The sequence below is a fragment of the Coregonus clupeaformis genome, unplaced genomic scaffold (genome assembly GCF_020615455.1).
Source record: "Coregonus clupeaformis isolate EN_2021a unplaced genomic scaffold, ASM2061545v1 scaf0208, whole genome shotgun sequence".
Classification (NCBI taxonomy): Eukaryota; Metazoa; Chordata; class Actinopteri; order Salmoniformes; family Salmonidae; genus Coregonus; species Coregonus clupeaformis.
In genome coordinates, this window is record NW_025533663.1 from 365,913 (window position 1) to 392,729 (window position 26,817).

Sequence of the window (26,817 nt, forward strand, 5' to 3'; positions counted from 1 at the left end):
ACCAGTCAGATGGGAGGCCACCTAGAACCACCTGCTGTAGAACTAACACCAGTCAGATGGGAGACCACCTAGAACCACCTGCTGTAGAACTAACACCAGTCAGATGGGAGACCACCTAGAACCACCTGCTGTAGAACTAACACCAGTCAGATGTTAAGATGGTAGACCACCTAGAACCACCTGCTGTAGAACTAACACCAGTCAGATGGGAGGCCACCTAGAACCACCTGCTGTAGGACTAACACCAGTCAGATGTTAAGATGGTAGACCACCTAGAACCACCTGCTGTAGGACTAACACCAGTCAGATGGTAGACCACCTAGAACCACCTGCTGTAGAACTAACACCAGTCAGATGTTAAGATGGTAGACCACCTAGAACCACCTGCTGTAGGACTAACACCAGTCAGATGTTAAGATGGGAGGCCACCTAGAACCACCTGCTGTAGAACTAACACCAGTCAGATGGGAGGCCACCTAGAACCACCTGCTGTAGAACTAACACCAGTCAGATGTTAAGATGGTAGACCACCTAGAACCACCTGCTGTAGGACTAACACCAGTCAGATGGGAGACCACCTAGAACCACCTGCTGTAGAACTAACACCAGTCAGATGTTAAGATGGGAGGCCACCTAGAACCACCTGCTGTAGAACTAACACCAGTCAGATGTTAAGATGGGAGGCCACCTAGAACCACCTGCTGTAGGACTAACACCAGTCAGATGGGAGGCCACCTAGAACCACCTGCTGTAGAACTAACACCAGTCAGATGTTAAGATGGTAGACCACCTAGAACCACCTGCTGTAGAACTAACACCAGTCAGATGGGAGGCCACCTAGAACCACCTGCTGTAGAACTAACACCAGTCAGATGTTAAGATGGTAGACCACCTAGAACCACCTGCTGTAGGACTAACACCAGTCAGATGTTAAGATGGTAGACCACCTAGAACCACCTGCTGTAGGACTAACACCAGTCAGATGTTAAGATGGTAGACCACCTAGAACCACCTGCTGTAGAACTAACACCAGTCAGATGTTAGACCACCTAGAACCACCTGCTGTAGAACTAACACCAGTCAGATGTTAAGATGGGAGGCCACCTAGAACCACCTGCTGTAGGACTAACACCAGTCAGATGGGAGACCACCTAGAACCACCTGCTGTAGGACTAACACCAGTCAGATGTTAAGATGGGAGACCACCTAGAACCACCTGCTGTAGAACTAACACCAGTCAGATGTTAAGATGGGAGGCCACCTAGAACCACCTGCTGTAGAACTAACACCAGTCAGATGTTAAGATGGTAGACCACCTAGAACCACCTGCTGTAGAACTAACACCAGTCAGATGGGAGGCCACCTAGAACCACCTGCTGTAGGACTAACACCAGTCAGATGGGAGGCCACCTAGAACCACCTGCTGTAGAACTAACACCAGTCAGATGTTAAGATGGTAGACCACCTAGAACCACCTGCTGTAGAACTAACACCAGTCAGATGGGAGGCCACCTAGAACCACCTGCTGTAGGACTAACACCAGTCAGATGGGAGGCCACCTAGAACCACCTGCTGTAGGACTAACACCAGTCAGATGTTAAGATGGGAGGCCACCTAGAACCACCTGCTGTAGGACTAACACCAGTCAGATGTTAAGATGGGAGACCACCTAGAACCACCTGCTGTAGGACTAACACCAGTCAGATGTTAAGATGGTAGACCACCTAGAACCACCTGCTGTAGGACTAACACCAGTCAGATGGGAGACCACCTAGAACCACCTGCTGTAGGACTAACACCAGTCAGATGGGAGACCACCTAGAACCACCTGCTGTAGGACTAACACCAGTCAGATGTTAAGATGGTAGACCACCTAGAACCACCTGCTGTAGGACTAACACCAGTCAGATGGGAGGCCACCTAGAACCACCTGCTGTAGAACTAACACCAGTCAGATGTTAAGATGGTAGACCACCTAGAACCACCTGCTGTAGGACTAACACCAGTCAGATGTTAAGATGGTAGACCACCTAGAACCACCTGCTGTAGGACTAACACCAGTCAGATGGGAGGCCACCTAGAACCACCTGCTGTAGAACTAACACCAGTCAGATGTTAAGATGGTAGACCACCTAGAACCACCTGCTGTAGAACTAACACCAGTCAGATGGGAGGCCACCTAGAACCACCTGCTGTAGAACTAACACCAGTCAGATGTTAAGATGGTAGACCACCTAGAACCACCTGCTGTAGGACTAACACCAGTCAGATGTTAAGATGGGAGGCCACCTAGAACCACCTGCTGTAGAACTAACACCAGTCAGATGGGAGGCCACCTAGAACCACCTGCTGTAGAACTAACACCAGTCAGATGGGAGGCCACCTAGAACCACCTGCTGTAGAACTAACACCAGTCAGATGTTAAGATGGGAGGCCACCTAGAACCACCTGCTGTAGAACTAACACCAGTCAGATGGGAGGCCACCTAGAACCACCTGCTGTAGAACTAACACCAGTCAGATGTTAAGATGGGAGGCCACCTAGAACCACCTGCTGTAGAACTAACACCAGTCAGATGGGAGGCCACCTAGAACCACCTGCTGTAGAACTAACACCAGTCAGATGGGAGGCCACCTAGAACCACCTGCTGTAGAACTAACACCAGTCAGATGGGAGGCCACCTAGAACCACCTGCTGTAGGACTAACACCAGTCAGATGGTAGACCACCTAGAACCACCTGCTGTAGAACTAACACCAGTCAGATGTTAAGATGGTAGACCACCTAGAACCACCTGCTGTAGGACTAACACCAGTCAGATGGGAGACCACCTAGAACCACCTGCTGTAGAACTAACACCAGTCAGATGTTAAGATGGGAGGCCACCTAGAACCACCTGCTGTAGGACTAACACCAGTCAGATGTTAAGATGGGAGGCCACCTAGAACCACCTGCTGTAGGACTAACACCAGTCAGATGGGAGGCCACCTAGAACCACCTGCTGTAGAACTAACACCAGTCAGATGTTAAGATGGGAGGCCACCTAGAACCACCTGCTGTAGGACTAACACCAGTCAGATGGGAGGCCACCTAGAACCACCTGCTGTAGAACTAACACCAGTCAGATGTTAAGATGGTAGACCACCTAGAACCACCTGCTGTAGAACTAACACCAGTCAGATGGGAGGCCACCTAGAACCACCTGCTGTAGAACTAACACCAGTCAGATGTTAAGATGGTAGACCACCTAGAACCACCTGCTGTAGGACTAACACCAGTCAGATGTTAAGATGGTAGACCACCTAGAACCACCTGCTGTAGGACTAACACCAGTCAGATGTTAAGATGGTAGACCACCTAGAACCACCTGCTGTAGGACTAACACCAGTCAGATGTTAAGATGGTAGACCACCTAGAACCACCTGCTGTAGGACTAACACCAGTCAGATGGGAGGCCACCTAGAACCACCTGCTGTAGAACTAACACCAGTCAGATGTTAGACCACCTAGAACCACCTGCTGTAGAACTAACACCAGTCAGATGTTAAGATGGGAGGCCACCTAGAACCACCTGCTGTAGGACTAACACCAGTCAGATGGGAGACCACCTAGAACCACCTGCTGTAGAACTAACACCAGTCAGATGTTAAGATGGGAGACCACCTAGAACCACCTGCTGTAGGACTAACACCAGTCAGATGGGAGGCCACCTAGAACCACCTGCTGTAGGACTAACACCAGTCAGATGGGAGGCCACCTAGAACCACCTGCTGTAGGACTAACACCAGTCAGATGTTAAGATGGGAGACCACCTAGAACCACCTGCTGTAGGACTAACACCAGTCAGATGTTAAGATGGGAGGCCACCTAGAACCACCTGCTGTAGGACTAACACCAGTCAGATGTTAAGATGGGAGACCACCTAGAACCACCTGCTGTAGGACTAACACCAGTCAGATGTTAAGATGGGAGGCCACCTAGAACCACCTGCTGTAGAACTAACACCAGTCAGATGTTAAGATGGGAGACCACCTAGAACCACCTGCTGTAGAACTAACACCAGTCAGATGTTAAGATGGGAGGCCACCTAGAACCACCTGCTGTAGAACTAACACCAGTCAGATGGTAAGATGGTAGACCACCTAGAACCACCTGCTGTAGAACTAACACCAGTCAGATGGGAGGCCACCTAGAACCACCTGCTGTAGGACTAACACCAGTCAGATGTTAAGATGGTAGACCACCTAGAACCACCTGCTGTAGGACTAACACCAGTCAGATGTTAAGATGGTAGACCACCTAGAACCACCTGCTGTAGGACTAACACCAGTCAGATGGGAGACCACCTAGAACCACCTGCTGTAGGACTAACACCAGTCAGATGTTAAGATGGGAGACCACCTAGAACCACCTGCTGTAGAACTAACACCAGTCAGATGGGAGGCCACCTAGAACCACCTGCTGTAGGACTAACACCAGTCAGATGGGAGACCACCTAGAACCACCTGCTGTAGGACTAACACCAGTCAGATGGGAGACCACCTAGAACCACCTGCTGTAGAACTAACACCAGTCAGATGTTAAGATGGTAGACCACCTAGAACCACCTGCTGTAGAACTAACACCAGTCAGATGGTAGACCACCTAGAACCACCTGCTGTAGAACTAACACCAGTCAGATGGTAAGATGGTAGACCACCTAGAACCACCTGCTGTAGAACTAACACCAGTCAGATGGGAGGCCACCTAGAACCACCTGCTGTAGGACTAACACCAGTCAGATGTTAAGATGGTAGACCACCTAGAACCACCTGCTGTAGGACTAACACCAGTCAGATGGGAGACCACCTAGAACCACCTGCTGTAGAACTAACACCAGTCAGATGTTAAGATGGTAGACCACCTAGAACCACCTGCTGTAGAACTAACACCAGTCAGATGGTAGACCACCTAGAACCACCTGCTGTAGAACTAACACCAGTCAGATGGGAGGCCACCTAGAACCACCTGCTGTAGAACTAACACCAGTCAGATGGGAGGCCACCTAGAACCACCTGCTGTAGAACTAACACCAGTCAGATGGGAGGCCACCTAGAACCACCTGCTGTAGGACTAACACCAGTCAGATGTTAAGATGGTAGACCACCTAGAACCACCTGCTGTAGAACTAACACCAGTCAGATGGGAGACCACCTAGAACCACCTGCTGTAGAACTAACACCAGTCAGATGGGAGGCCACCTAGAACCACCTGCTGTAGAACTAACACCAGTCAGATGGGAGGCCACCTAGAACCACCTGCTGTAGAACTAACACCAGTCAGATGGGAGGCCACCTAGAACCACCTGCTGTAGGACTAACACCAGTCAGATGTTAAGATGGTAGACCACCTAGAACCACCTGCTGTAGGACTAACACCAGTCAGATGAAATAAAACATTTCAGTAGATGATAAATATTGGAGCGGTTGATAGTTCTGATACAGACATGCACTAATGAGTATCAGAGCAATTCAGTTCGAGACCACCAAATGGAAGTATACTGCAAAAAACAATTGCTCTAAACTAAAAAAGGCATAGGTTGTAATTTTAAAGCAGAAATGAACTTAAAACTAATTTTTACGTCAAAGTACATATCAAATTGTTATGCTCTTATTTCAAAAAGTATTTTAACCCACGAGAGAAAAATATCAAAATAAAAACGAAGAACGGAGGCAGAGAATTTCTCCCTTACCTTTTCACCGAAACACTCAAGCAAGTCTCGAACATACCCTCGCATCTCTTGCAAGAATTTATACTGTTCTGCGTCGTCATTGGACGAACCCTCGAGGCGGCGAATGGTGTTCTGAGCTGCCTCGAGTTCTTCCTGGATCTGATCGTAGCGCTTAGCATTAGCATCATGCCCCACACGCATCTGGCTCAGCCTAGAGACACACACACACACGAGACAGACGGTGAGTTGAGTGGATCTGAGCCTACAGACAGACAGACAGAGAGAGAGAGAGGGTGAGTCCTGTAAAGTTATCCCATGAAGCTTGGTTTACAACTGTCAATAGACACATATGATGTGGTATTCAAATCAAATCAGATTGTATTTGTCACATACACGTATTTAGCAGATGTTATAGCGGGTGTAGCGAAATGCTTGTGCTTCTAGCTCCGACAGTGCAGTAATATCTAACAATTTCACAACATATACCCAATACACACAAATCTAAGTAAGGAATGGGATTTAAGAATATATACATATATGGACAAGCAATGACAGAGCGGCATGGACTAAGATACAGTAGAATATTATAGAATAGAATGCAGTATATACATATGAGATAAGTAGTGCAAGATATGTAAACATTATTAAAGTGACTAGTGTTCCATTTCTTAAAGTGGCCAGTGATTTCAACAGGCAGCAGCAGCCTCTAATATTCCATTGGTCTACAGCGCTGTGGTCAGGGGCTAACTATAAAGCAGCTTTCAGCAGGACTGGAGCTCAGCCTGGGACGGCATACAGGACAGACAGACAGACAGACGCTTAGTGAGGACTGACCAATAGAAAGGTAGACCATGAAGTAATGTGCCTGAGGTAAACCAGGTGACTGAGTGGGGGAAGAGAGGAGAGTCACCCCTGGCAAACCTTTCCAGCAGCACAAACCACACAGCTTCTAGCTGGCTAGGATTCCAGTAACAGCAGAATGGAGTGGCTTCTAGCTGGCTGGGATTCCAGTAACAGCAGAATGGAGTGGCTTCTAGCTGGCTAGGATTCCAGTAACAGCAGAATGGAGTGGCTTCTAGCTGGCTGGGATTCCAGTAACAGCAGAATGGAGTGGCTTCTAGCTGGCTAGGATTCCAGTAACAGCAGAATGGAGTGGCTTCTAGCTGGCTAGGATTCCAGTAACAGCAGAATGGAGTGGCTTCTAGCTGGCTAGGATTCCATTAACAGCAGAATGGAGTGGCTTCTAGCTGGCTAGGATTCCAGTAACAGCAGAATGGAGTGGCTTCTAGCTGGCTAGGATTCCAGTAACAGCAGAATGGAGTGGCTTCTAGCTGGCTAGGATTCCAGTAACAGCAGAATGGAGTGGCTTCTAGCTGGCTAGGATTCCAGTAACAGCAGAATGGAGTGGCTTCTAGCTGGCTAGGATTCCATTAACAGCAGAATGGAGTGGCTTCTAGCTGGCTAGGATTCCAGTAACAGCAGAATGGAGTGGCTTCTAGCTGGCTGGGATTCCAGTAACAGCAGAATGGAGTGGCTTCTAGCTGGCTGGGATTCCAGTAACAGCAGAATGGAGTGGCTTCTAGCTGGCTAGGATTCCAGTAACAGCAGAATGGAGTGGCTTCTAGCTGGCTAGGATTCCAGTAACAGCAGAAGGGAGTGGTAAGGTAACAGAACCACAGAGTAGCTCAGTGGTTCTCAACTTGTTTACCCCCAGGACCCAAATTGAACCAGCTTGTCTCAGTGGTGATCCAATATTCGCGTCTCCATTTTTTGCTGTTGCCAAAATGCAATCTGGAAAACTATGATTAACGCTATATTCACAGTAAAATGTACCAATTACATGAAACGGGAACAGTCCCAACTTTTTCCATAGTCAATAATTCCATTTTGCTCATATTCTTGAAGAATGTTAAGCTCACTGGTATGAGACCAGAAGAAACCACCAAATAAACTGAACAAAAAATACTGTGATTGAAGAAAAATTCTTCCGATATAAAATGATATAAAAATATATGTCCATTATCATTTCTACCTGGTTTTAGTCATTTATTTCAGACTGGAGTATTTATTTTATTTTATTCCAAACCTAATTTGGGTCGCGACCTACCAGTTGAGAACCGCTGGAGTAGAGTACTGAATCTGTCAGGCACCTGTCTCTGAGGCATATGTTGCATTCGGAAAGTATTCAGACCCATTCACTTTTTCCACATTGTTACATTACTGCTTTATTCTAAAATTGATTGCATGTTTTCAAACTACACACAATACCTCAAAATGAAAAAGTGAAAACAGGTTAAAAAAAACATTTAAAAAACCCAGAAATACCTTATTTAAATAAGTATTCAGACCCTTTGCTATGAGACTCAAAATTGAGCTCAGGTGCATCCGCCCGGCCAAACTGAGCAATCGGGGGATAGGGGCCTTGGTCAGGGAGGTGACCAAGAACCCGATGGTCACTCTGACAGAGCTCTAGAGTTCCTCTGTGGAGATCGGAGAACCTTCCAGAAGGACAACCATCTCTGCAGCACTCCACCAATCAGGCCTTTATGGTAGTGTGGCCAGACGGAAGCCACTCCTCAGTAAAAGGCACATGACAGCCCGCTTGGAGCTTGCCAAAAGGCACCTAAAGGACTCTCAGACCATGAGAAACAAGATTCTCTGGTCTGAAGAAACCAAGATTTAACTCTTTGGCCTGAATGCAAAGCGTCACGTCTGGAGGAAACCTGGCACCATCCCTACGGTGAAGCATGGTGGTGGCAGCATCATGCTGTGGGATGTTTTTCAGCAGCGGGGACTGGGAGACTAGTCAGGATCGAGGGAAAGATGAACGGAGCAAAGTATAGAGAGATCCTTGATGAAAACCTGCTCCAGAGTGCTCAGGACCTCAGACTGGGGTGAAGGTTCACCTTCCAACAGGACAATGACCCTAAGCACACAGCCAAACCAACGCAGGAGTGGCTTCAGGACAAGTCTCTGAATGTCCTTGAGTGGCCCAGCCAGAGCCCGGACTTGAACCCGATCGAACATCTCTGGAGAGACATGAAAATAGCTGTGCAGCGACACTCCCCATCCAACCTGACAGAGCTTGAGGATCTGCAGAGAAGAATGGGAGAAACTCCCCAAATACAGGTGTGCCAAGCTTGTAGCGTCATACCCAAGAAGACCCGAGGCTGTAATCGCTGCCAAAGGTGCTTCAACAAAGTACTGAGTAAAGGGGCTGAATACTTATGTAAATGTCATATTTCCGTTTTTATTTCTAAAAACCTGTTTTTGCTTTGTCATTATGGGGTAGTGTGTTTAGATTGATGACGGGGGAATAAATAAAAAAATCAATTTTAGAATAAGGCTGTAACGTAACAAAATGTGGAAAAACTGAAGGGGTCTGAATACTTTCCTTGACCAGGTCAGTAGTGACAGATGAAAGGTCAACGTTAGGGTTAGCAGAGTACTGGATCCGTCGGGTACCTGTCTCTGAGGCGTGTCTTGACCAGGTCAGCAGTGACAGGTGAAAGGTCACCACCAGGGGCGCTGTAGACCAGTGCGCAGCCCTCAGCCTTGCTAATGTAGGAGTAGGGCAGGCTGTAGGTAGAGCTGTAGGGCTGCTGGGGATCGTAGCTGTTGCTCTGGTAGTACATACTACCGCTACTGCTGTCGTCTGGCTGGCAGGACTGGACCTACACAACAACAACATGTATGGTGTCTGTTACCTTGGGGGATGCTGGTGTGTGTGAGTTTGGTATTACCTGGGGGGATGCTGGTGTGTGTGAGTGTGGTATTACCTGGGGGATGCTGGTGTGTGTGACGTTGGTATTACCTGGGGGGATGCTGGTGTGTGTGAGTGTGGTATTACCTGGGGGATGCTGGTGTGTGTGAGTGTGGTATTACCTGGGGGATGCTGGTGTGTGTGAGTGTGGTATTACCTGGGGGATGCTGGTGTGTGTGAGTGTGGTGTTACCTGGGGGATGCTGGTGTGTGTGAGTGTGGTATTACCTGGGGGGATGCTGGTGTGTGTGAGTGTGGTATTACCTGGGGGGATGCTGGTGTGTGTGAGTGTGGTGTTACCTGGGGGATGCAGGTGTGTGTGAGTGTGGTGTTACCTGGGGGGATGCTGGTGTGTGTGAGTGTGGTATTACCTGGGGGATGCTGGTGTGTGTGAGTGTGGTATTACCTGGGGGGATGCTGGTGTGTGTGAGTGTGGTATTACCTGGGGGATGCTGGTGTGTGTGAGTGTGGTATTACCTGGGGGATGCTGGTGTGTGTGAGTGTGGTGTTACCTGGGGGGATGCTGGTGTGTGTGAGTGTGGTGTTACCTGGGGGATGCTGGTGTGTGTGAGTGTGGTATTACCTGGGGGATGCTGGTGTGTGTGAGTGTTACCTGGGGGATGCTGGTGTGTGTGAGTGTGGTGTTACCTGGGGGATGCTGGTGTGTGTGAGTGTGGTATTACCTGGGGGATGCTGGTGTGTGTGAGTGTGGTATTACCTGGGGGATGCTGGTGTGTGTGAGTGTGGTGTTACCTGGGGGATGCTGGTGTGTGTGAGTTTGGTATTACCTGGGGGATGCTGGTGTGTGTGAGTGTGGTATTACCTGGGGGATGCTGGTGTGTGTGAGTGTGGTATTACCTGGGGGATGCTGGTGTGTGTGAGTGTGGTATTACCTGGGGGATGCTGGTGTGTGTGAGTGTGGTATTACCTGGGGGGATGCTGGTGTGTGTGAGTTTGGTATTACCTGGGGGATGCTGGTGTGTGTGAGTTTGGTATTACCTGGGGGATGCTGGTGTGTGTGAGTTTGGTATTACCTGGGGGGATGCTGGTGTGTGTGAGTGTGGTATTACCTGGGGGATGCTGGTGTGTGTGAGTGTGGTATTACCTGGGGGGATGCTGGTGTGTGTGAGTGTGGTATTACCTGGGGGATGCTGGTGTGTGTGAGTGTGGTATTACCTGGGGATGCTGGTGTGTGTGAGTGTTACCTGGGGATGCTGGTGTGTGAGTGTGGTATTACCTGGGGGATGCTGGTGTGTGTGAGTGTGGTGTTACCTGGGGGATGCTGGTGTGTGTGAGTTTGGTATTACCTTGGGGATGCTGGTGTGTGTGAGTTCGGTATTACCTGGGGGATGCTGGTGTGTGTGAGTGTGGTATTACCTGGGGATGCTGGTGTGTGTGAGTGTGGTATTACCTGGGGATGCTGGTGTGTTGAGTGTGGTATTACCTGGGGGATGCTGTGTGTGTGAGTGTGGTATTACCTGGGGGATGCTGGTGTGTGTGAGTGTGGTATTACCTTGGGGGATGCTGGTGTGTGTGAGTGTGGTATTACCTGGGGATGCTGGTGTGTGTGAGTGTGGTATTACCTGGGGGATGCTGGTGTGTGGGAGTGTGGTATTACCTGGGGATGCTGGTGTGTGTGAGTGTGGTATTACCTGGGGGATGCTGGTGTGTGTGAGTGTGGTATTACCTGGGGGATGCTGGTGTGTGTGAGTGTGGTATTACCTGGGGGATGCTGGTGTGTGTGAGTGTGGTATTACCTTGGGGGATGCTGGTGTGTGTGAGTTTGGTATTACCTGGGGGATGCTGGTGTGTGTGAGTGTGGTATTACCTGGGGGATGCTGGTGTGTGTGAGTGTGGTATTACCTGGGGGGATGCTGTGTGTGTGAGTGTGGTATTACCTGGGGGATGCTGGTGTGTGTGAGTGTGGTATTACCTGGGGGATGCTGGTGTGTGTGAGTGTGGTATTACCTGGGGGATGCTGGTGTGTGTGAGTGTGGTATTACCTGGGGGATGCTGGTGTGTGTGAGTGTGGTATTACCTGGGGGATGCTGGTGTGTGTGAGTGTGGTATTACCTGGGGGATGCTGGTGTGTGTGAGTGTGGTATTACCTGGGGGATGCTGGTTGTGTGAGTGTGGTATTACCTTGGGGATGCTGGTGTGTGTGAGTTTGGTATTACCTGGGGGATGCTGGTGTGTGTGAGTGTGGTATTACCTGGGGGATGCTGGTGTGTGTGAGTTTGGTATTACCTGGGGGGATGCTGGTGTGTGTGAGTTTGGTATTACCTGGGGGATGCTGGTGTGTGTGAGTGTGGTATTACCTGGGGGATGCTGGTGTGTGTGAGTGTGGTATTACCTTGGGGATGCTGGTGTGTGAGAGTGTGGTATTACCTGGGGGGATGCTGGTGTGTGTGTGAGTGTGGTATTACCTGGGGGATGCTGGTGTGTGTGAGTGTGGTATTACCTTGGGGGATGCTGGTGTGTGTGTGAGTGTGGTATTACCTGGGGGATGCTGGTGTGTGAGAGTGTGGTATTACCTGGGGGGATGCTGGTGTGTGTGAGAGTGTGGTATTACCTTGGGGGATGCTGGTGTGGGAGTGTGGTATTACCTGGGGGGATGCTGGTGTGTGTGAGAGTGTGGTATTACCTGGGGGATGCTGGTGTGTGAGATTGTGGTATTACCTTGGGGGATGCTGGTGTGTGAGAGTGTGGTATTACCTGGGGGGATGCTGGTGTGTGTGAGTGTGGTATTACCTGGGGGATGCTGGTGTGTAGAGTGTGGTATTACCTGGGGGATGCTGGTGTGTGTGTGAGTGTGGTATTACCTGGGGGATGCTGGTGTGTGAGAGTGTGGTATTACCTGGGGGATGCTGGTGTGTGAGAGTGTGGTATTACCTTGGGGGATGCTGGTGTGTGAGAGTGTGGTATTACCTGGGGATGCTGGTGTGTGTGAGTGTGGTATTACCTTGGGGGATGCTGGTGTGTGAGAGTGTGGTATTACCTTGGGGGATGCTGGTGTGTGAGAGTGTGGTATTACCTTGGGGGATGCTGGTGTGTGAGAGTGTGGTATTACCTGGGGGATGCTGGTGTGTGTGAGTGTGGTATTACCTGGGGGATGCTGGTGTGTGTGAGTGTGGTATTACCTGGGGATGCTGGTGTGTGTGAGTGTGGTATTACCTGGGGGATGCTGGTGTGTGTGAGTGTGGTATTACCTTGGGGGATGCTGGTGTGTGAGTGTGGTATTACCTTGGGGGATGCTGGTGTGTGAGAGTGTGGTATTACCTTGGGGGATGCTGGTGTGTGAGAGTGTGGTATTACCTTGGGGGATGCTGGTGTGTGAGAGTGTGGTATTACCTTGGGGGATGCTGGTGTGTGTGAGTGTGGTGTTACCTTGGGGGATGCTGGTGTGTGTGAGTGTGGTATTACCTTTGGGGATGCTGGTGTGGTGAGTGTGGTATTACCTGGGGGGATGCTGGTGTGTGTGAGTGTGGTATTACCTGGGGGATGCTGGTGTGTGAGTGTGGTATTACCTGGGGGATGCTGGTGTGTGTGAGTGTGGTGTTACCTGGGGGATGCTGGTGTGTGTGAGTGTGGTATTACCTTGGGGGATGCTGGTGTGTGTGAGTGTGTGTGTTACCTTGGGGGATGCTGGTGTGTGAGAGTGTGGTATTACCTGGGGGATGCTGGTGTGTGTGAGTGTGGTATTACCTGGGGGATGCTGGTGTGTGTGAGTGTGGTGTTACCTGGGGGATGCTGGTGTGTGTGAGTGTGGTGTTACCTGGGGGATGCTGGTGTGTGTGAGTGTGGTATTACCTTGGGGGATGCTGGTGTGTGTGAGTGTGGTGTTACCTGGGGGATGCTGGTGTGTGTGAGTGTGGTGTTACCTGGGCGATGCTGGTGTGTGTGAGTGTGGTATTACCTGGGGGATGCTGGTGTGTGTGAGTGTGGTATTACCTTGGGGGATGCTGGTGTGTGTGAGTGTGGTATTACCTGGGGGATGCTGGTGTGTGAGAGTGTGGTATTACCTGGGGGGATGCTGGTGTGTGTGAGTGTGGTATTACCTGGGGGATGCTGGTGTGTGTGAGTGTGGTATTACCTGGGGGATGCTGGTGTGTGTGAGTGTGGTGTTACCTGGGGGATGCTGGTGTGTGTGAGTGTGGTATTACCTGGGGGATGCTGGTGTGTGTGAGTGTGGTATTACCTGGGGGATGCTGGTGTGTGTGAGTGTGGTATTACTTGGGGATGCTGGTGTGTGTGAGTGTGGTGTTACCTGGGGGATGCTGGTGTGTGTGAGTGTGGTATTACTTGGGGGATGCTGGTGTGTGTGAGTGTGGTGTTACCTGGGGGATGCTGGTGTGTGTGAGTGTGGTATTACCTGGGGGATGCTGGTGTGTGTGAGTGTGGTATTACCTTGGGGGATGCTGGTGTGTGAGAGTGTGGTATTACCTGGGGGATGCTGGTGTGTGTGAGTGTGGTATTACCTGGGGGGATGCTGGTGTGTGTGAGTGTGGTATTACCTTGGGGGATGCTGGTGTGTGTGAGTGTGGTATTACCTGGGGGGATGCTGGTGTGTGAGTGTTACCTGGGGGATGCTGGTGTGTGTGAGTGTGGTGTTACCTGGGGGATGCTGGTGTGTGAGTGTGGTATTACTTGGGGGATGCTGGTGTGTGTGAGTGTGGTGTTACCTGGGGGATGCTGGTGTGTGTGAGTGTGGTGTTACCTGGGGGATGCTGGTGTGTGTGAGTGTGGTGTTACCTGGGGGATGCTGGTGTGTGTGAGTGTGGTATTACCTTGGGGGATGCTGGTGTGTGTGAGTGTGGTATTACCTGGGGGATGCTGGTGTGTGAGAGTGTGGTATTACCTGGGGGGATGCTGGTGTGTGTGAGTGTGGTATTACCTGGGGGATGCTGGTGTGTGTGAGTGTGGTATTACCTGGGGGATGCTGGTGTGTGAGAGTGTGGTATTACCTGGGGGATGCTGGTGTGTGTGAGTGTGGTATTACCTGGGGGATGCTGGTGTGTGTGAGTGTGGTATTACCTGGGGGATGCTGGTGTGTGTGAGTGTGGTATTACCTGGGGGATGCTGGTGTGTGTGAGTGTGGTATTACCTTGGGGGATGCTGGTGAGTGTGAGTGTGGTGTTACCTGGGGGATGCTGGTGTGTCTGAGTGTGGTATTACCTGGGGGGATGCTGGTGTGTGTGAGTGTGGTATTACCTGGGGATGCTGGTGTGTGTGTAGTGTGGTATTACCTGGGGGATGCTGGTGTGTGTGAGTGTGGTATTACCTGGGGGGATGCTGGTGTGTGTGAGTGTGGTATTACCTTGGGGGATGCTGGTGAGTGTGAGTGTGGTGTTACCTGGGGGGTGCTGGTGTGTCTGAGTGTGGTATTACCTGGGGGGATGCTGGTGTGTGTGTGAGTGTGGTATTACTTGGGGGATGCTGGTGTGTGTGAGTGTGGTATTAACTGGGGGATGCTGGTGTGTGTGTGAGTGTGGTGTTACCTGGGGGATGCTGGTGTGTGTGAGTGTGGTATTACCTGGGGGATGCTGGTGTGTGTGAGTGTGGTGTTACTTGGGGGATGCTGGTGTGTGTGAGTGTGGTATTAACTGGGGGATGCTGGTGTGTGTGTGAGTGTGGTGTTACCTGGGGGATGCTGGTGTGTGTGAGTGTGGTATTACTTGGGGGATGCTGGTGTGTGTGAGTGTGGTATTACCTGGGGGATGCTGGTGTGTGTGAGTGTGGTATTACCTGGGGGATGCTGGTGTGTGTGAGTGTGGTATTACTTGGGGGATGCTGGTGTGTGTGAGTGTTACCTGGGGGATGCTGGTGTGTGTGAGTGTGGTATTACCTGGGGGATGCTGGTGTGTGTGAGTGTTACCTGGGGGATGCTGGTGTGTGTGAGTGTGGTATTACTTGGGGGATGCTGGTGTGTGTGAGTGTGGTATTACCTGGGGGATGCTGGTGTGTGTGAGTGTGGTATTACCTTGGGGGATGCTGGTGTGTGAGAGTGTGGTATTACCTGGGGGATGCTGGTGTGTGTGAGTGTGGTATTACTTGGGGGATGCTGGTGTGTGTGAGTGTGAGTGTGGTATTACCTGGGGGGATGCTGGTGTGTGTGAGTGTGGTATTACCTGGGGGGATGCTGGTGTGTGTGAGTGTGGTATTACTTGGGGATGCTGGTGTGTGTGAGTGTGGTGTTACCTGGGGGATGCTGGTGTGTGTGAGTGTGGTGTTACCTGGGGGGATGCTGGTGTGTGAGAGTGTGGTATTACCTGGGGATGCTGGTGTGTGTGAGTGTGGTATTACCTGGGGGATGCTGGTGTGTGTGAGTGTGGTATTACCTGGGGGATGCTGGTGTGTGAGAGTGTGGTATTACTTGGGGGATGCTGGTGTGTGTGAGTGTGGTATTACCTGGGGATGCTGGTGTGTGGAGTGTGGTATTACCTGGGGGATGCTGGTGTGTGAGAGTGTGGTATTACTTGGGGGATGCTGGTGTGTGTGAGTGTGGTATTACCTGGGGGATGCTGGTGTGTGAGAGTGTGGTATTACTTGGGGGATGCTGGTGTGTGTGAGTGTGGTATTACCTGGGGGATGCTGGTGTGTGTGAGTGTGGTATTACCTGGGGGATGCTGGTGTGTGTGAGTGTGGTATTACTTGGGGGATGCTGGTGTGTGAGTGTTACCTGGGGGATGCTGGTGTGTGTGAGTGTGGTATTACCTGGGGGGATGCTGGTGTGTGTGAGTGTGGTGTTACCTGGGGGATGCTGGTGTGTGTGAGTGTGGTATTACCTGGGGGATGCTGGTGTGTGTGAGTGTGGTATTACCTGGGGGATGCTGGTGTGTGTGAGTGTGGTATTACCTGGGGGATGCTGGTGTGTGGAGTGTGGTATTACTTGGGGGATGCTGGTGTGTGTGAGTGTTACCTGGGGGATGCTGGTGTGTGTGAGTGTGGTATTACTTGGGGATGCTGGTGTGTGTGAGTGTTACCTGGGGGATGCTGGTGTGTGTGAGTGTGGTATTACCTGGGGGATGCTGGTGTGTGTGAGTGTGGTATTACCTGGGGGATGCTGGTGTGTGTGAGTGTGGTATTACCTGGGGATGCTGGTGTGTGTGAGTGTGGTATTACTTGGGGGATGCTGGTGTGTGTGAGTGTGGTATTACCTGGGGGATGCTGGTGTGTGAGAGTGTGGTATTACCTTGGGGGATGCTGGTGTGTGAGAGTGTGGTATTACCTGGGGGGATGCTGGTGTGTGAGTTTTACCTGGGGGATGCTGGTGTGTGAGTGTGGTATTACCTGGGGGGATGCTGGTGTGTGAGAGTGTGGTATTACCTGGGGGATGCTGGTGTGTGGAGTGTGGTATTACCTGGGGGATGCTGGTGTGTGTGAGTGTGGTATTACCTGGGGGATGCTGGTGTGTGTGAGTGTGGTATTACCTGGGGATGCTGGTGTGTGTGAGTGTGGTATTACCTGGGGGATGCTGGTGTGTGTGAGTGTGGTATTACCTGGGGGATGCTGGTGTGTGAGAGTGTGGTATTACCTGGGGGATGCTGGTGTGTGTGAGTGTGGTATTACCTGGGGGATGCTGGTGTGTGTGAGTGTGGTATTACCTGGGGGGATGCTGGTGTGTGAGAGTGTGGTATTACCTGGGGGGATGCTGGTGTGTGTGAGTGTGGTATTACTTGGGGGATGCTGGTGTGTGTGAGTGTGGTATTACCTGGGGGATGCTGGTGTGTGTGAGTGTGGTATTACCTGGGGGATGCTGGTGTGTGTGAGTGTGGTATTACCTGGGGGATGCTGGTGTGTGAGAGTGTGGTATTACCTGGGGGGATGCTGGTGTGTGAGAGTGTGGTATTACCTGGGGGGATGCTGGTGTGTGTGAGTGTGGTATTACCTGGGGGATGCTGGTGTGTGTGAGTGTGGTATTACCTGGGGGATGCTGGTGTGTGTGAGTGTGGTATTACCTGGGGGATGCTGGTGTGTGAGTGTGGTATTACTTGGGGGATGCTGGTGTGTGTGAGTGTGGTATTACCTGGGGGATGCTGGTCTGTGTGAGTGTGGTATTACCTGGGGGATGCTGGTGTGTGTGAGTTTGGTATTACCTGGGGGATGCTGGTGTGTGTGAGTGTGGTATTACCTGGGGGATGCTGGTGTGTGTGAGTGTGGTGTTACCTGGGGGATGCTGGTCTGTGTGAGTGTGGTATTACCTGGGGGGATGCTGGTGAGTGAGTGTTACCTGGGGGATGCTGGTCCCTTTGCGTATCTGCTCCTGTTCCCAGCGTGACACCTCCTCATCCTGACCTCCTGTATCCAACGCCTCATCATCACTACCCTCTATACCTAGTGGAGGGGAGAGGGAGGAGAGAGGGGAGAGGGAGGGGAGAGGGGGGAGAGGGAGGAGAGGGAGGGGAGAGGGGAGGGAGGAGAGAGGGGGGAGAGAGGAGGGAGGAGGGGGAAGGGAGGAGAGAGGGAGGGGGAAGGGAGGAGAGAGGGAGGAGAGAGGGAGGAGGGGGAAGGGAGGAGAGCAGGAGGAGAGAGGGAGGAGGGGGAAGGGAGGAGGGAGGGAAGGAGGAGGGAGGAGGGAAGGAGGGGGAGAGAGAATTGTTAGTGCCTTCAGAAAGTATTCCTATCCCTTGACTTAATCCACATGTTGTTGTGATACAGCTTAAAATCTAAATGGATTAAATTGTTTTTTCCCCCTCCCACCCATCTACACACAAAACCCCATTAAGACAAAGTGAAAACTTCGTTTTTAGAAATGTTTGCAAATGTATTGAAAATGAAATCTCATTTACATAAGTCATTACATGTTAGAGTCACCTTTGGCAGCCATTACAGCTGTGAGTCTTTCTGGGTAAGTCTCTAAGAGCTTTGCACACCTTGATTGTCCAATATTTGCACATTTTTCAAGCTCTGTCAAGTTGGTTGTTGATCATTGCTCGACAGCCATTTTCAAGTCATGCCATAGATTTTCAAGCAGATTTAAGTCAAAACTGTAACGAAGCCACTCAGGAACACTCAATGTCATCTTGGTAAGCAACTCCAGTGTATATTTGGCCTTGTGTTTTAGGTTATTGTCCTGCTGAAAGGAGAATTTGTCTCCCAGTGTCTGTTGGAAAGCAGACAACCAGGTTTTCCTCTAGGATTTTGCCTGTGCTTAGCTCTATTCCCTTTATTTTCATCCTAAAAAACTCCAGTCCTTGCCGATGACAAGCATACCCATAACATGATGCAGTCACCACCATGCTTGAAAATATGAAGAGTGGTACTCAGTGATGTGTTGTGTTGGATTTGCCCCAAACATTACACTTTGTATTCAGGACAAAAAGTTAATTTCTTTGCCATTTTTTGCAGTTTTACTTTAGTGCCTTCAAATCGCTGAGCAGTTTCCTTCCTCTCCGGCAACCGAATTAGGAAGGACATCTTTGTAGTAACTGGGTGTATTGATATACAATGCTCAAAGGGATATTCAATGTCTGCTCTCTTCGTATTTTTACCCATCTACCAATAGGTGCCCTTCTTTGCGAGGCATTGGAAAACATCCCTGGTCTTTGTGGTTGAATCGGTGTTCGAAATTCACTGCTTGACTGATGGACCTTACAGATAATTGTATGTGTCGGGTACAGAGATGAGGTAGTCGGGGCGGCAGGTAGCTTAGTGGTTAAGAGCGTTGTGCCAGTAACCGAAAGGTCGCTGGTTCTAATCCCCGAGCCGACTATGTGAAAAATCTGTCGACGTGCCCTTGAGCAAGGCACTTAACCCTAATTGCTCCTGTAAGTCGCTCTGGATAAGAGCGTCTGCTAAATTACTAAAATGTAAATATCATGTTAAAAACTATTATTGCACACAGAATGAGTCCATGCAACTTATGTGACTTAAGCACATTTTTACTCCTGAACGTATTTAGGCTTGCCATGTCAAAGCGGTGAATACTTATTGACTCAAGACATTTCAGCTTTTCTTTAATTAATTTTGTAAAAATGTCTAAAAACATAATTTGATTGACATGAGGTATTGTGTGTAGGCCAGTGACAAAATCTAAATGTAATCCATCTTAAATTCAGGCTGTAACAACAAAATGTGGAGAAAGTCAAGGAGTGTGAAGGCTTTCTGAAGGCACTGTATATCCTACCCATCTCCTCTAGTATCTGGCTCTTGTTCTTGACTATGGTAACAGTAGTAGTAGTAGTGTATTGGTAGTAGTAGTAGTAGTGTATTGGTAGTAGTAGTAGTAGCAGCTAGTAGTGTATTGGTAGTAGTAGTAGTAGTAGTAGTGCAGCAGTAGTAGTGTATTGGTAGTAGTAGTAGTAGTAGTAGTAGCTAGTAGTGTATTGGTAGTAGTAGTAGCAGCTAGTAGTGTATTGGTAGTAAAAGTAGCTAGTAGTAGTAGTAGTAGTAGCAGCAGCTAGTAGTGTAATGGTAGTAAAAGTAGCTAGTAGTAGTAGCTAGTAGTAGTGTATTGGTAGTAGCTAGTAGTGTATTGGTAGTAGTAGCTAGTGGTAGTAGTAGTAGCTAGTGATAGTAGCTAGTAGTAGTAGTAGCAGCTAGTGGTGTATCATTAGTAGTAGTAGTAGCAGTAGTAGCTAGTAGCAGTAGCAGCTAGTAGTAGTAGCAGCTAGTGGTGTATTGGTAGTAGTAGTAGTAGCTAGTAGCAGTAGTAGCTAGTAGTGTATTGGTAGTATCAGTAGTAGCTAGTATTAGTAGTAGTGTATTGCTAGTAGTAGCAATAGCAGTAGTAGTAGCTAGTAGTAGTTAGTAGTAGCTAGTAGTAGTAGTGTATTGGTAGTAGTAGTATTAGTAGCAGCAGTAGTAGTAGTAGCTAGTAGTGTATTGGTAGTATCAGTAGCAGCAGTAGTAGTAGTAGCTAGTAGTAGTAATAGTAGCTAGTAGTAGTAGTATATTGGTAGTAGTAATAGTAGTATTAGTAGCAGCAGCAGTAGTAGTAGTAGTAGCGGTAGTAGTAGTACTAGTAGCATTAGATAGTAGTAGTAACGGTAGTAGTAGTATTAGATAGTAGTAGTAGCGGTAGTAGTAGCAGCTAGTAGTGTATTGGTAGTAGTAGTAAGTAGTAATAGTAGTATTAGTAGCAGCAGTAGTAGTAGCTAGTAGTAGTAGCTAGTAGTGTATTGGTAGTAGTAGTAGTTAGTAGTAATAGTAGTATTAGTAGTAGCAGTAGTAGTAGTAGCAGCAGCAGTAGTAGTAGTAGTAGCTAGTAGTGTATTGGTAGTAGTAGCAGTAGCGGTAGTAGTAGTAGTAGCAGCTAGTAGTGTATTGGTAGTAGTAGTAGCTAGTAGTAGTAGCAGCTAGTAGTGTATTGGTGGTAGTAGTAAGTAGTAATAGTAGTATTAGTAGCAGCAGTAGTAGCAGCAGTAGCTAGTAGTGTATTGGTAGTATCAGTAGCAGTAGTAGTAGCTAGTAGTGTATTGGTAGTAGTAGTAGTTAGTAGTAATAGTAGTATTAGTAGTAGCAGTAGTAGTAGTAGCTAGTAGTGTATTGGTAGTATCAGTAGCAGTAGTAGTAGTAGCTAGTAGTGTATTGGTAGTAGTAGCAGTGGTAGTAGTAGCTAGTAGCTAGTAGTAGTAGTAGTAGCAGTAGCAGCTAGTAGTGTATTGGTAGTAGTAGCAGCTAGTGGTGTATCGGTAGTAGTAGTAGCAGTAGTAGCTAGTAGTATATTGGTAGTAGTAGTAGTAGTAACAGTAGCAGCTAGTAGTGTATTGGTAGTATCAGTAGCAGAACACCTGCTCTTTCCATGACAGACTGACCAGGTGAAACCTATGATCCTTTATTGATGTAACTTGTTAAATCCACTTCAAAATCAGTGTTGATGAAGGGGAGGAGACAGGTTAAATAATGATTTTGAAGCCTTGAGACAATTGAGGCATGGATTGTGTATCTGTGCCATTCAGAGTGTCTTTGAACGGGGTATGGTAGTAGGTGCCAGGCGCACCGGTTTGAGTGTGTCAAGAACTGCAACGCTTCTGGGTTTTTCACGCTCAACAGTTACCCGTGTTTATCAAGAATGGTCCCACCCACCCAAAGGACATCCAGACAAGTCGACAACTGCGGGAAGCATTGGCGTCAACATGGGCCAGCATCCCTGTGGAACGCTTTTGACACCTTGTACAGTCCATTCCCCTGACGAATTGAGGCTGTTGTGAGGGCCGAAAGGGGAGGTGCAACTCGATATTAGTAAGGTGTTCCCTAATGTGTAAATGTAACTAACCTATCTCCTCTGCTATCCTGGTCCTCTGGCTCTTGTTCTTGACGCCACTGAAGCTGATTCTCTTTTCCTCTTCATCATCATCATCATCACTCCCGTCCCCCTCCTCTTCCTCCTCTCTGACCAGACGCTTCTTGGGTGTGTCCGTCTCCACCAGGGGGGCGTCGCCGCCTAGCTCCCTCGCCATCTGACGACGCTTCCTTGCGGCGTGGATGAAGGCCGCGTCCGGGATCTCACCTGGACAGGACAGGTCAGAGGTTAGAAGTTAGGGGGGGGGGTCAGTAAGATCAAAGGTGAAGAGTTCTAGCCTGGTCCCAGATCTGTTTGTGCCATCATGTCAACTGCTTATTGATGTAACTTGTTAAATCCACTTCAAAATCAGTGTAGATGAAAAGGGAGAAGACAGGTTAAAGACAGGTTATTGTCAGGCCAAACATGTTAGACATGTCAAGGACTTGACATGATGGCAGTGGGGTCACCACCATTAACACACACCAAATGCGGGTAGATGTTGTAAATTGGCAGGTAAGAACGTCTATTTCACCATCCACATTGGCAGGTGGTCATAAAGAGCATTTGGGAACCGTTTTTTTTTCTTCCAATCCAAAACACCACATATAGAAATTGTTTGAATTAACCCGAAAAGGCTACTACAGGGAGACTTTGCCCTTGTGTTTTTTGGGCTAGTTCCATCGTTCTGTTCACACACGCTAGGTCGTTTTTCAATGTTCTGTCTGCTGCTAGCAATGAGACGTTGCAGATTTTTTCATCTATAAACACGTTTCCATCCACAGTTTTTATGCATATCACGACAGCTGTGAAGGAAAAAGGACGTTTCAGTACAATTATATAAAATGCCGACAGATCATTTGTTTGTTCGACAGGGTGGGATCTTTGTGTCTGTAAAATTAACTATGCGCGAAATGGCAGTAGAAACACCTTTATGCGCAAATATTGATATAATAACCATCATATCGAAGTAAACTTGGGAGTCACGCGATGACATGGTGTGTGGTCCTCCCACTACGACTCGAGAAAGCATGCAGTTTATTAGGCTACAGATTAAATTAATTATGATGAACTTCACAGGGTGGTGAAAGTGCCAAGGTGATGAGCTTGATGCTCCTTTTCAATCAATATCGAGGGTCTTATTCTGGTGACATGATGATCGATGCTTGAATGCCATTTAATAAAAATATTCTCCATAATAATCTCCTCATGTAGACTAGACTACCCGCACTGTATCTGCGAGCTGTTGGCTAAAGCGAACGTGCCAAGACCTGAGTAGGCACATTTGCTATTTAACGCAACAGTTTTTTGTGACAAAACTATCGGTAGAATTGAAAATGCGATGGAAACACAATGAATTTTAGATTTTAATTCAGTACATGAAAACTTAGCGAAAAAGTAAAATTGTGTGCGCACTATGTCGTTTTTCTAGCCAGCTGTTTCTAGCCCAGGTAGCTAGCCTTTCCTAGGTTTGGCACATCGGAAGCTGTTTCTAGCCCAGGTAGCTAGCCTTTCCTAAGTTTGGCACATCGGAAGCTGTTTCTAGCCCAGGTAGCTAGCCTTTCCTAGGTTTGGCACATCGGAAGCTGTTTCTAACCCAGGTAGCTAGCCTTTCCTAGGTTTGGCACATCGGAAGCTGTTTCTAGCCCAGGTAGCTAGCCTTTCCTAAGTTTGGCACATCGGAAGCTGTTTCTAGCCCAGGTAGCTAGCCTTTCCTAGGTTTGGGACATCGTAAGCTGTTTCTAGCCCAGGTAGCTAGCCTTTCCTAGGTTTGGCACATCGGAAGCTGTTTCTAGCCCAGGTAGCTAGCCTTTCCTAGGTTTGGCACATCGGAAGCTGTTTCTAGCCCAGGTAGCTAGCCTTTCCTAGGTTTGGGACATCGTAAGCTGTTTCTAGCCCAGGTAGCTAGCCTTTCCTAGGTTTGGCACATCGGGAAGTCCCTCACTACAAACCATATTGAATGCTTGCTGGCTAACAAAAGTACAATCTGATGGCAACGTCAAAACTACTGTAACGTTCAACACAGTAGGGCTGATCGCATTTAGTCGACTGGTCGATTGTTTGGTCGGTAGATTTTTTTTGGGGGGGGGGCAGGTAAGAACGTCTATTTCACCATCCACATTGGCAGGTGGTCATAAAGAGCATTTGGGAACCGTTTTTTTTTCTTCCAATCCAAAACACCACATATAGAAATTGTTTGAATTAACCCGAAAAGGCTACTACAGGGAGACTTTGCCCTTGTGTTTTTGGGCTAGTTCCATCGTTCTGTTCACACACGCTAGGTCGTTTTTCAATGTTCTGTCTGCTGCTAGCAATGAGACGTTGCAGATTTTTTTCATCTATAAACACGTTTCCATCCACAGTTTTTATGCATATCACGACAGCTGTGAAGGAAAAAGGACGTTTCAGTACAATTATATAAAATGCCGACAGATCATTTGTTTGTTCGACAGGGTGGGATCTTTGTGTCTGTAAAATTAACTATGCGCGAAATGGCAGTAGAAACACCTTTATGCGCAAATATTGATATAATAACCATCATATCGAAGTAAACTTGGGAGTCACGCGATGACATGGTGTGTGGTCCTCCCACTACGACTCGAGAAAGCATGCAGTTTATTAGGCTACAGATTAAATTAATTATGATGAACTTCACAGGGTGGTGAAAGTGCCAAGGTGATGAGCTTGATGCTCCTTTTCAATCAATATCGAGGGTCTTATTCTGGTGACATGATGATCGATGCTTGAATGCCATTTAATAAAAATATTCTCCATAATAATCTCCTCATGTAGACTAGACTACCCGCACTGTATCTGCGAGCTGTTGGCTAAAGCGAACGTGCCAAGACCTGAGTAGGCACATTTGCTATTTAACGCAACAGTTTTTTGTGACAAAACTATCGGTAGAATTGAAAATGCGATGGAAACACAATGAATTTTAGATTTTAATTCAGTACATGAAAACTTAAGCGAAAAAGTAAAATTGTGTGCGCACTATGTCGTTTTTCTAGCCAGCTGTTTCTAGCCCAGGTAGCTAGCCTTTCCTAGGTTTGGCACATCGGAAGCTGTTTCTAGCCCAGGTAGCTAGCCTTTCCTAAGTTTGGCACATCGGAAGCTGTTTCTAGCCCAGGTAGCTAGCCTTTCCTAGGTTTGGCACATCGGAAGCTGTTTCTAACCCAGGTAGCTAGCCTTTCCTAGGTTTGGCACATCGGAAGCTGTTTCTAGCCCAGGTAGCTAGCCTTTCCTAGGTTTGGCACATCGGAAGCTGTTTCTAGCCCAGGTAGCTAGCCTTTCCTAGGTTTGGGACATCGTAAGCTGTTTCTAGCCCAGGTAGCTAGCCTTTCCTAGGTTTGGCACATCGGGAAGTCCCTCACTACAAGCCATATTGAATGCTTGCTGGCTAACAAAAGTACAATCTGATGGCAACGTCAAAACTACTGTAACGTTCAACACAGTAGGGCTGATCGCATTTAGTCGACTGGTCGATTGTTTGGTCGGTAGATTTTTTTTTTTGGGGGGCAGGTAAGAACGTCTATTTCGCCATCCACATTGGCAGGTGGTCATAAAGAGCATTTGGGAACCGTTTTTTTTCTTCCAATCCAAAACACCACATATAGAAATTGTTTGAATTAACCCGAAAAGGCTACTACAGGGAGACTTTGCCCTTGTGTTTTTTGGGCTAGTTCCATCGTTCTGTTCACACACGCTAGGTCGTTTTTCAATGTTCTGTCTGCTGCTAGCAATGAGACGTTGCAGATTTTTTCATCTATAAACACGTTTCCATCCACAGTTTTTATGCATATCACGACAGCTGTGAAGGAAAAAGGACGTTTCAGTACAATTATATAAAATGCCGACAGATCATTTGTTTGTTCGACAGGGTGGGATCTTTGTGTCTGTAAAATTAACTATGCGCGAAATGGCAGTAGAAACACCTTTATGCGCAAATATTGATATAATAACCATCATATCGAAGTAAACTTGGGAGTCACGCGATGACATGGTGTGTGGTCCTCCCACTACTAGCTGCTACTACTACCGCAATTAATTTTTAGAGGCACACGAGACACCTGTCTGATTGGCTCCCGTCTCAGTGGACTAATCCATTACGGAGACCACAGGGATGGTACATTCCACCCCTCTAAGACAGCCATCGGCAACGTACGGCATGAGCGCCGCGAGGTATTTGCCTTGGCACACCCAGCAATTTGATAAAATGGAGAAAATCAATTAAATTGCATTGGTTTTACATAAACGGCTACTGCTTTGGATCCGACACAGTTTGTGAGAGTATTCCTCAGGCCTACTATATGTGTAAAGATAATGTGTTGAGAGTGTGGCTTAGATGCAGAAGGCGCGTCCCTCTCCAGAATGCACTCTCCTGCCCATTTGTGTGTGTTCATAACTTCATTGTGTGAATTTTTGGCCCTTTGATGGTTAGTGTCTATAAATTCCCCATTACATATATCACCAGTAGCACATTTACCGTTAATTCCCATAATTTCTAAACTACAATATTTATTCGGTTACGGTAATTTATGTTATTGCATTCAATATACACTGCTCAAAAAAATTAAGGGAACACTTAAAACAACACAATGTAACTCCAAGTCAATCACACTTCTGTGAAATCAATCTGTCCACTTAGGAAGCAACACTGATTGACAATAAATGTCACATGCTGTTGTGCAAATGGAATAGACAACAGGTGGAAATTATAGGCAATTAGCAAGACACCCCCAATAAAGGACTGGTTTTGCAGGTGGTGACCAGAGACCACTTCTCAGCTCCTATGCTTCCTGGCTGATGTTTTGGTCACTTTTGAATGCTGGCGGTGCTTTCACTCTAGTGGTAGCATGAGACGGAGTCTACAACCCACACAAGTGGCTCAGGTAGTGCAGCTCATCCAGGATGGCACATCAATGCGAGCTGTGGCAAGAAGGTTTGCCGTGTCTGTCAGCGTAGTGTCCAGAGCATGGAGGCGCTACCAGGAGACAGGCTAGTACATCAGGAGACGTGGAGGAGGCCGTAGGAGGGCAACAACCCAGCAGCAGGACTGCTACCTCCGCCTTTGTGCAAGGAGGAGCAGGAGGAGCACTGCCAGAGCCCTGCAAAATGACCTC

General features: G+C 48.3%; 1 protein-coding gene across 2 annotated transcripts in view; it reads right to left on the reverse strand.

The window, feature by feature from the left end:
* The window catches only part of paxbp1 (PAX3 and PAX7 binding protein 1), a 69,221-nt gene that overhangs the window by 29,317 nt on the left and 13,087 nt on the right, over positions 1–26,817 (reverse strand). For both annotated transcript variants that reach the window (XM_045214171.1, XM_041851497.2), the window contains exons 4-7: positions 21,689–21,922; positions 17,702–17,805; positions 9,175–9,383; positions 5,731–5,920 (exon numbers count right to left, since the gene is read on the reverse strand). In XM_045214171.1, the coding sequence (XP_045070106.1) occupies positions 5,731–5,920; positions 9,175–9,383; positions 17,702–17,805; positions 21,689–21,922 (737 nt within the window). The remainder of the gene's footprint in view (positions 1–5,730; positions 5,921–9,174; positions 9,384–17,701; positions 17,806–21,688; positions 21,923–26,817) is intronic.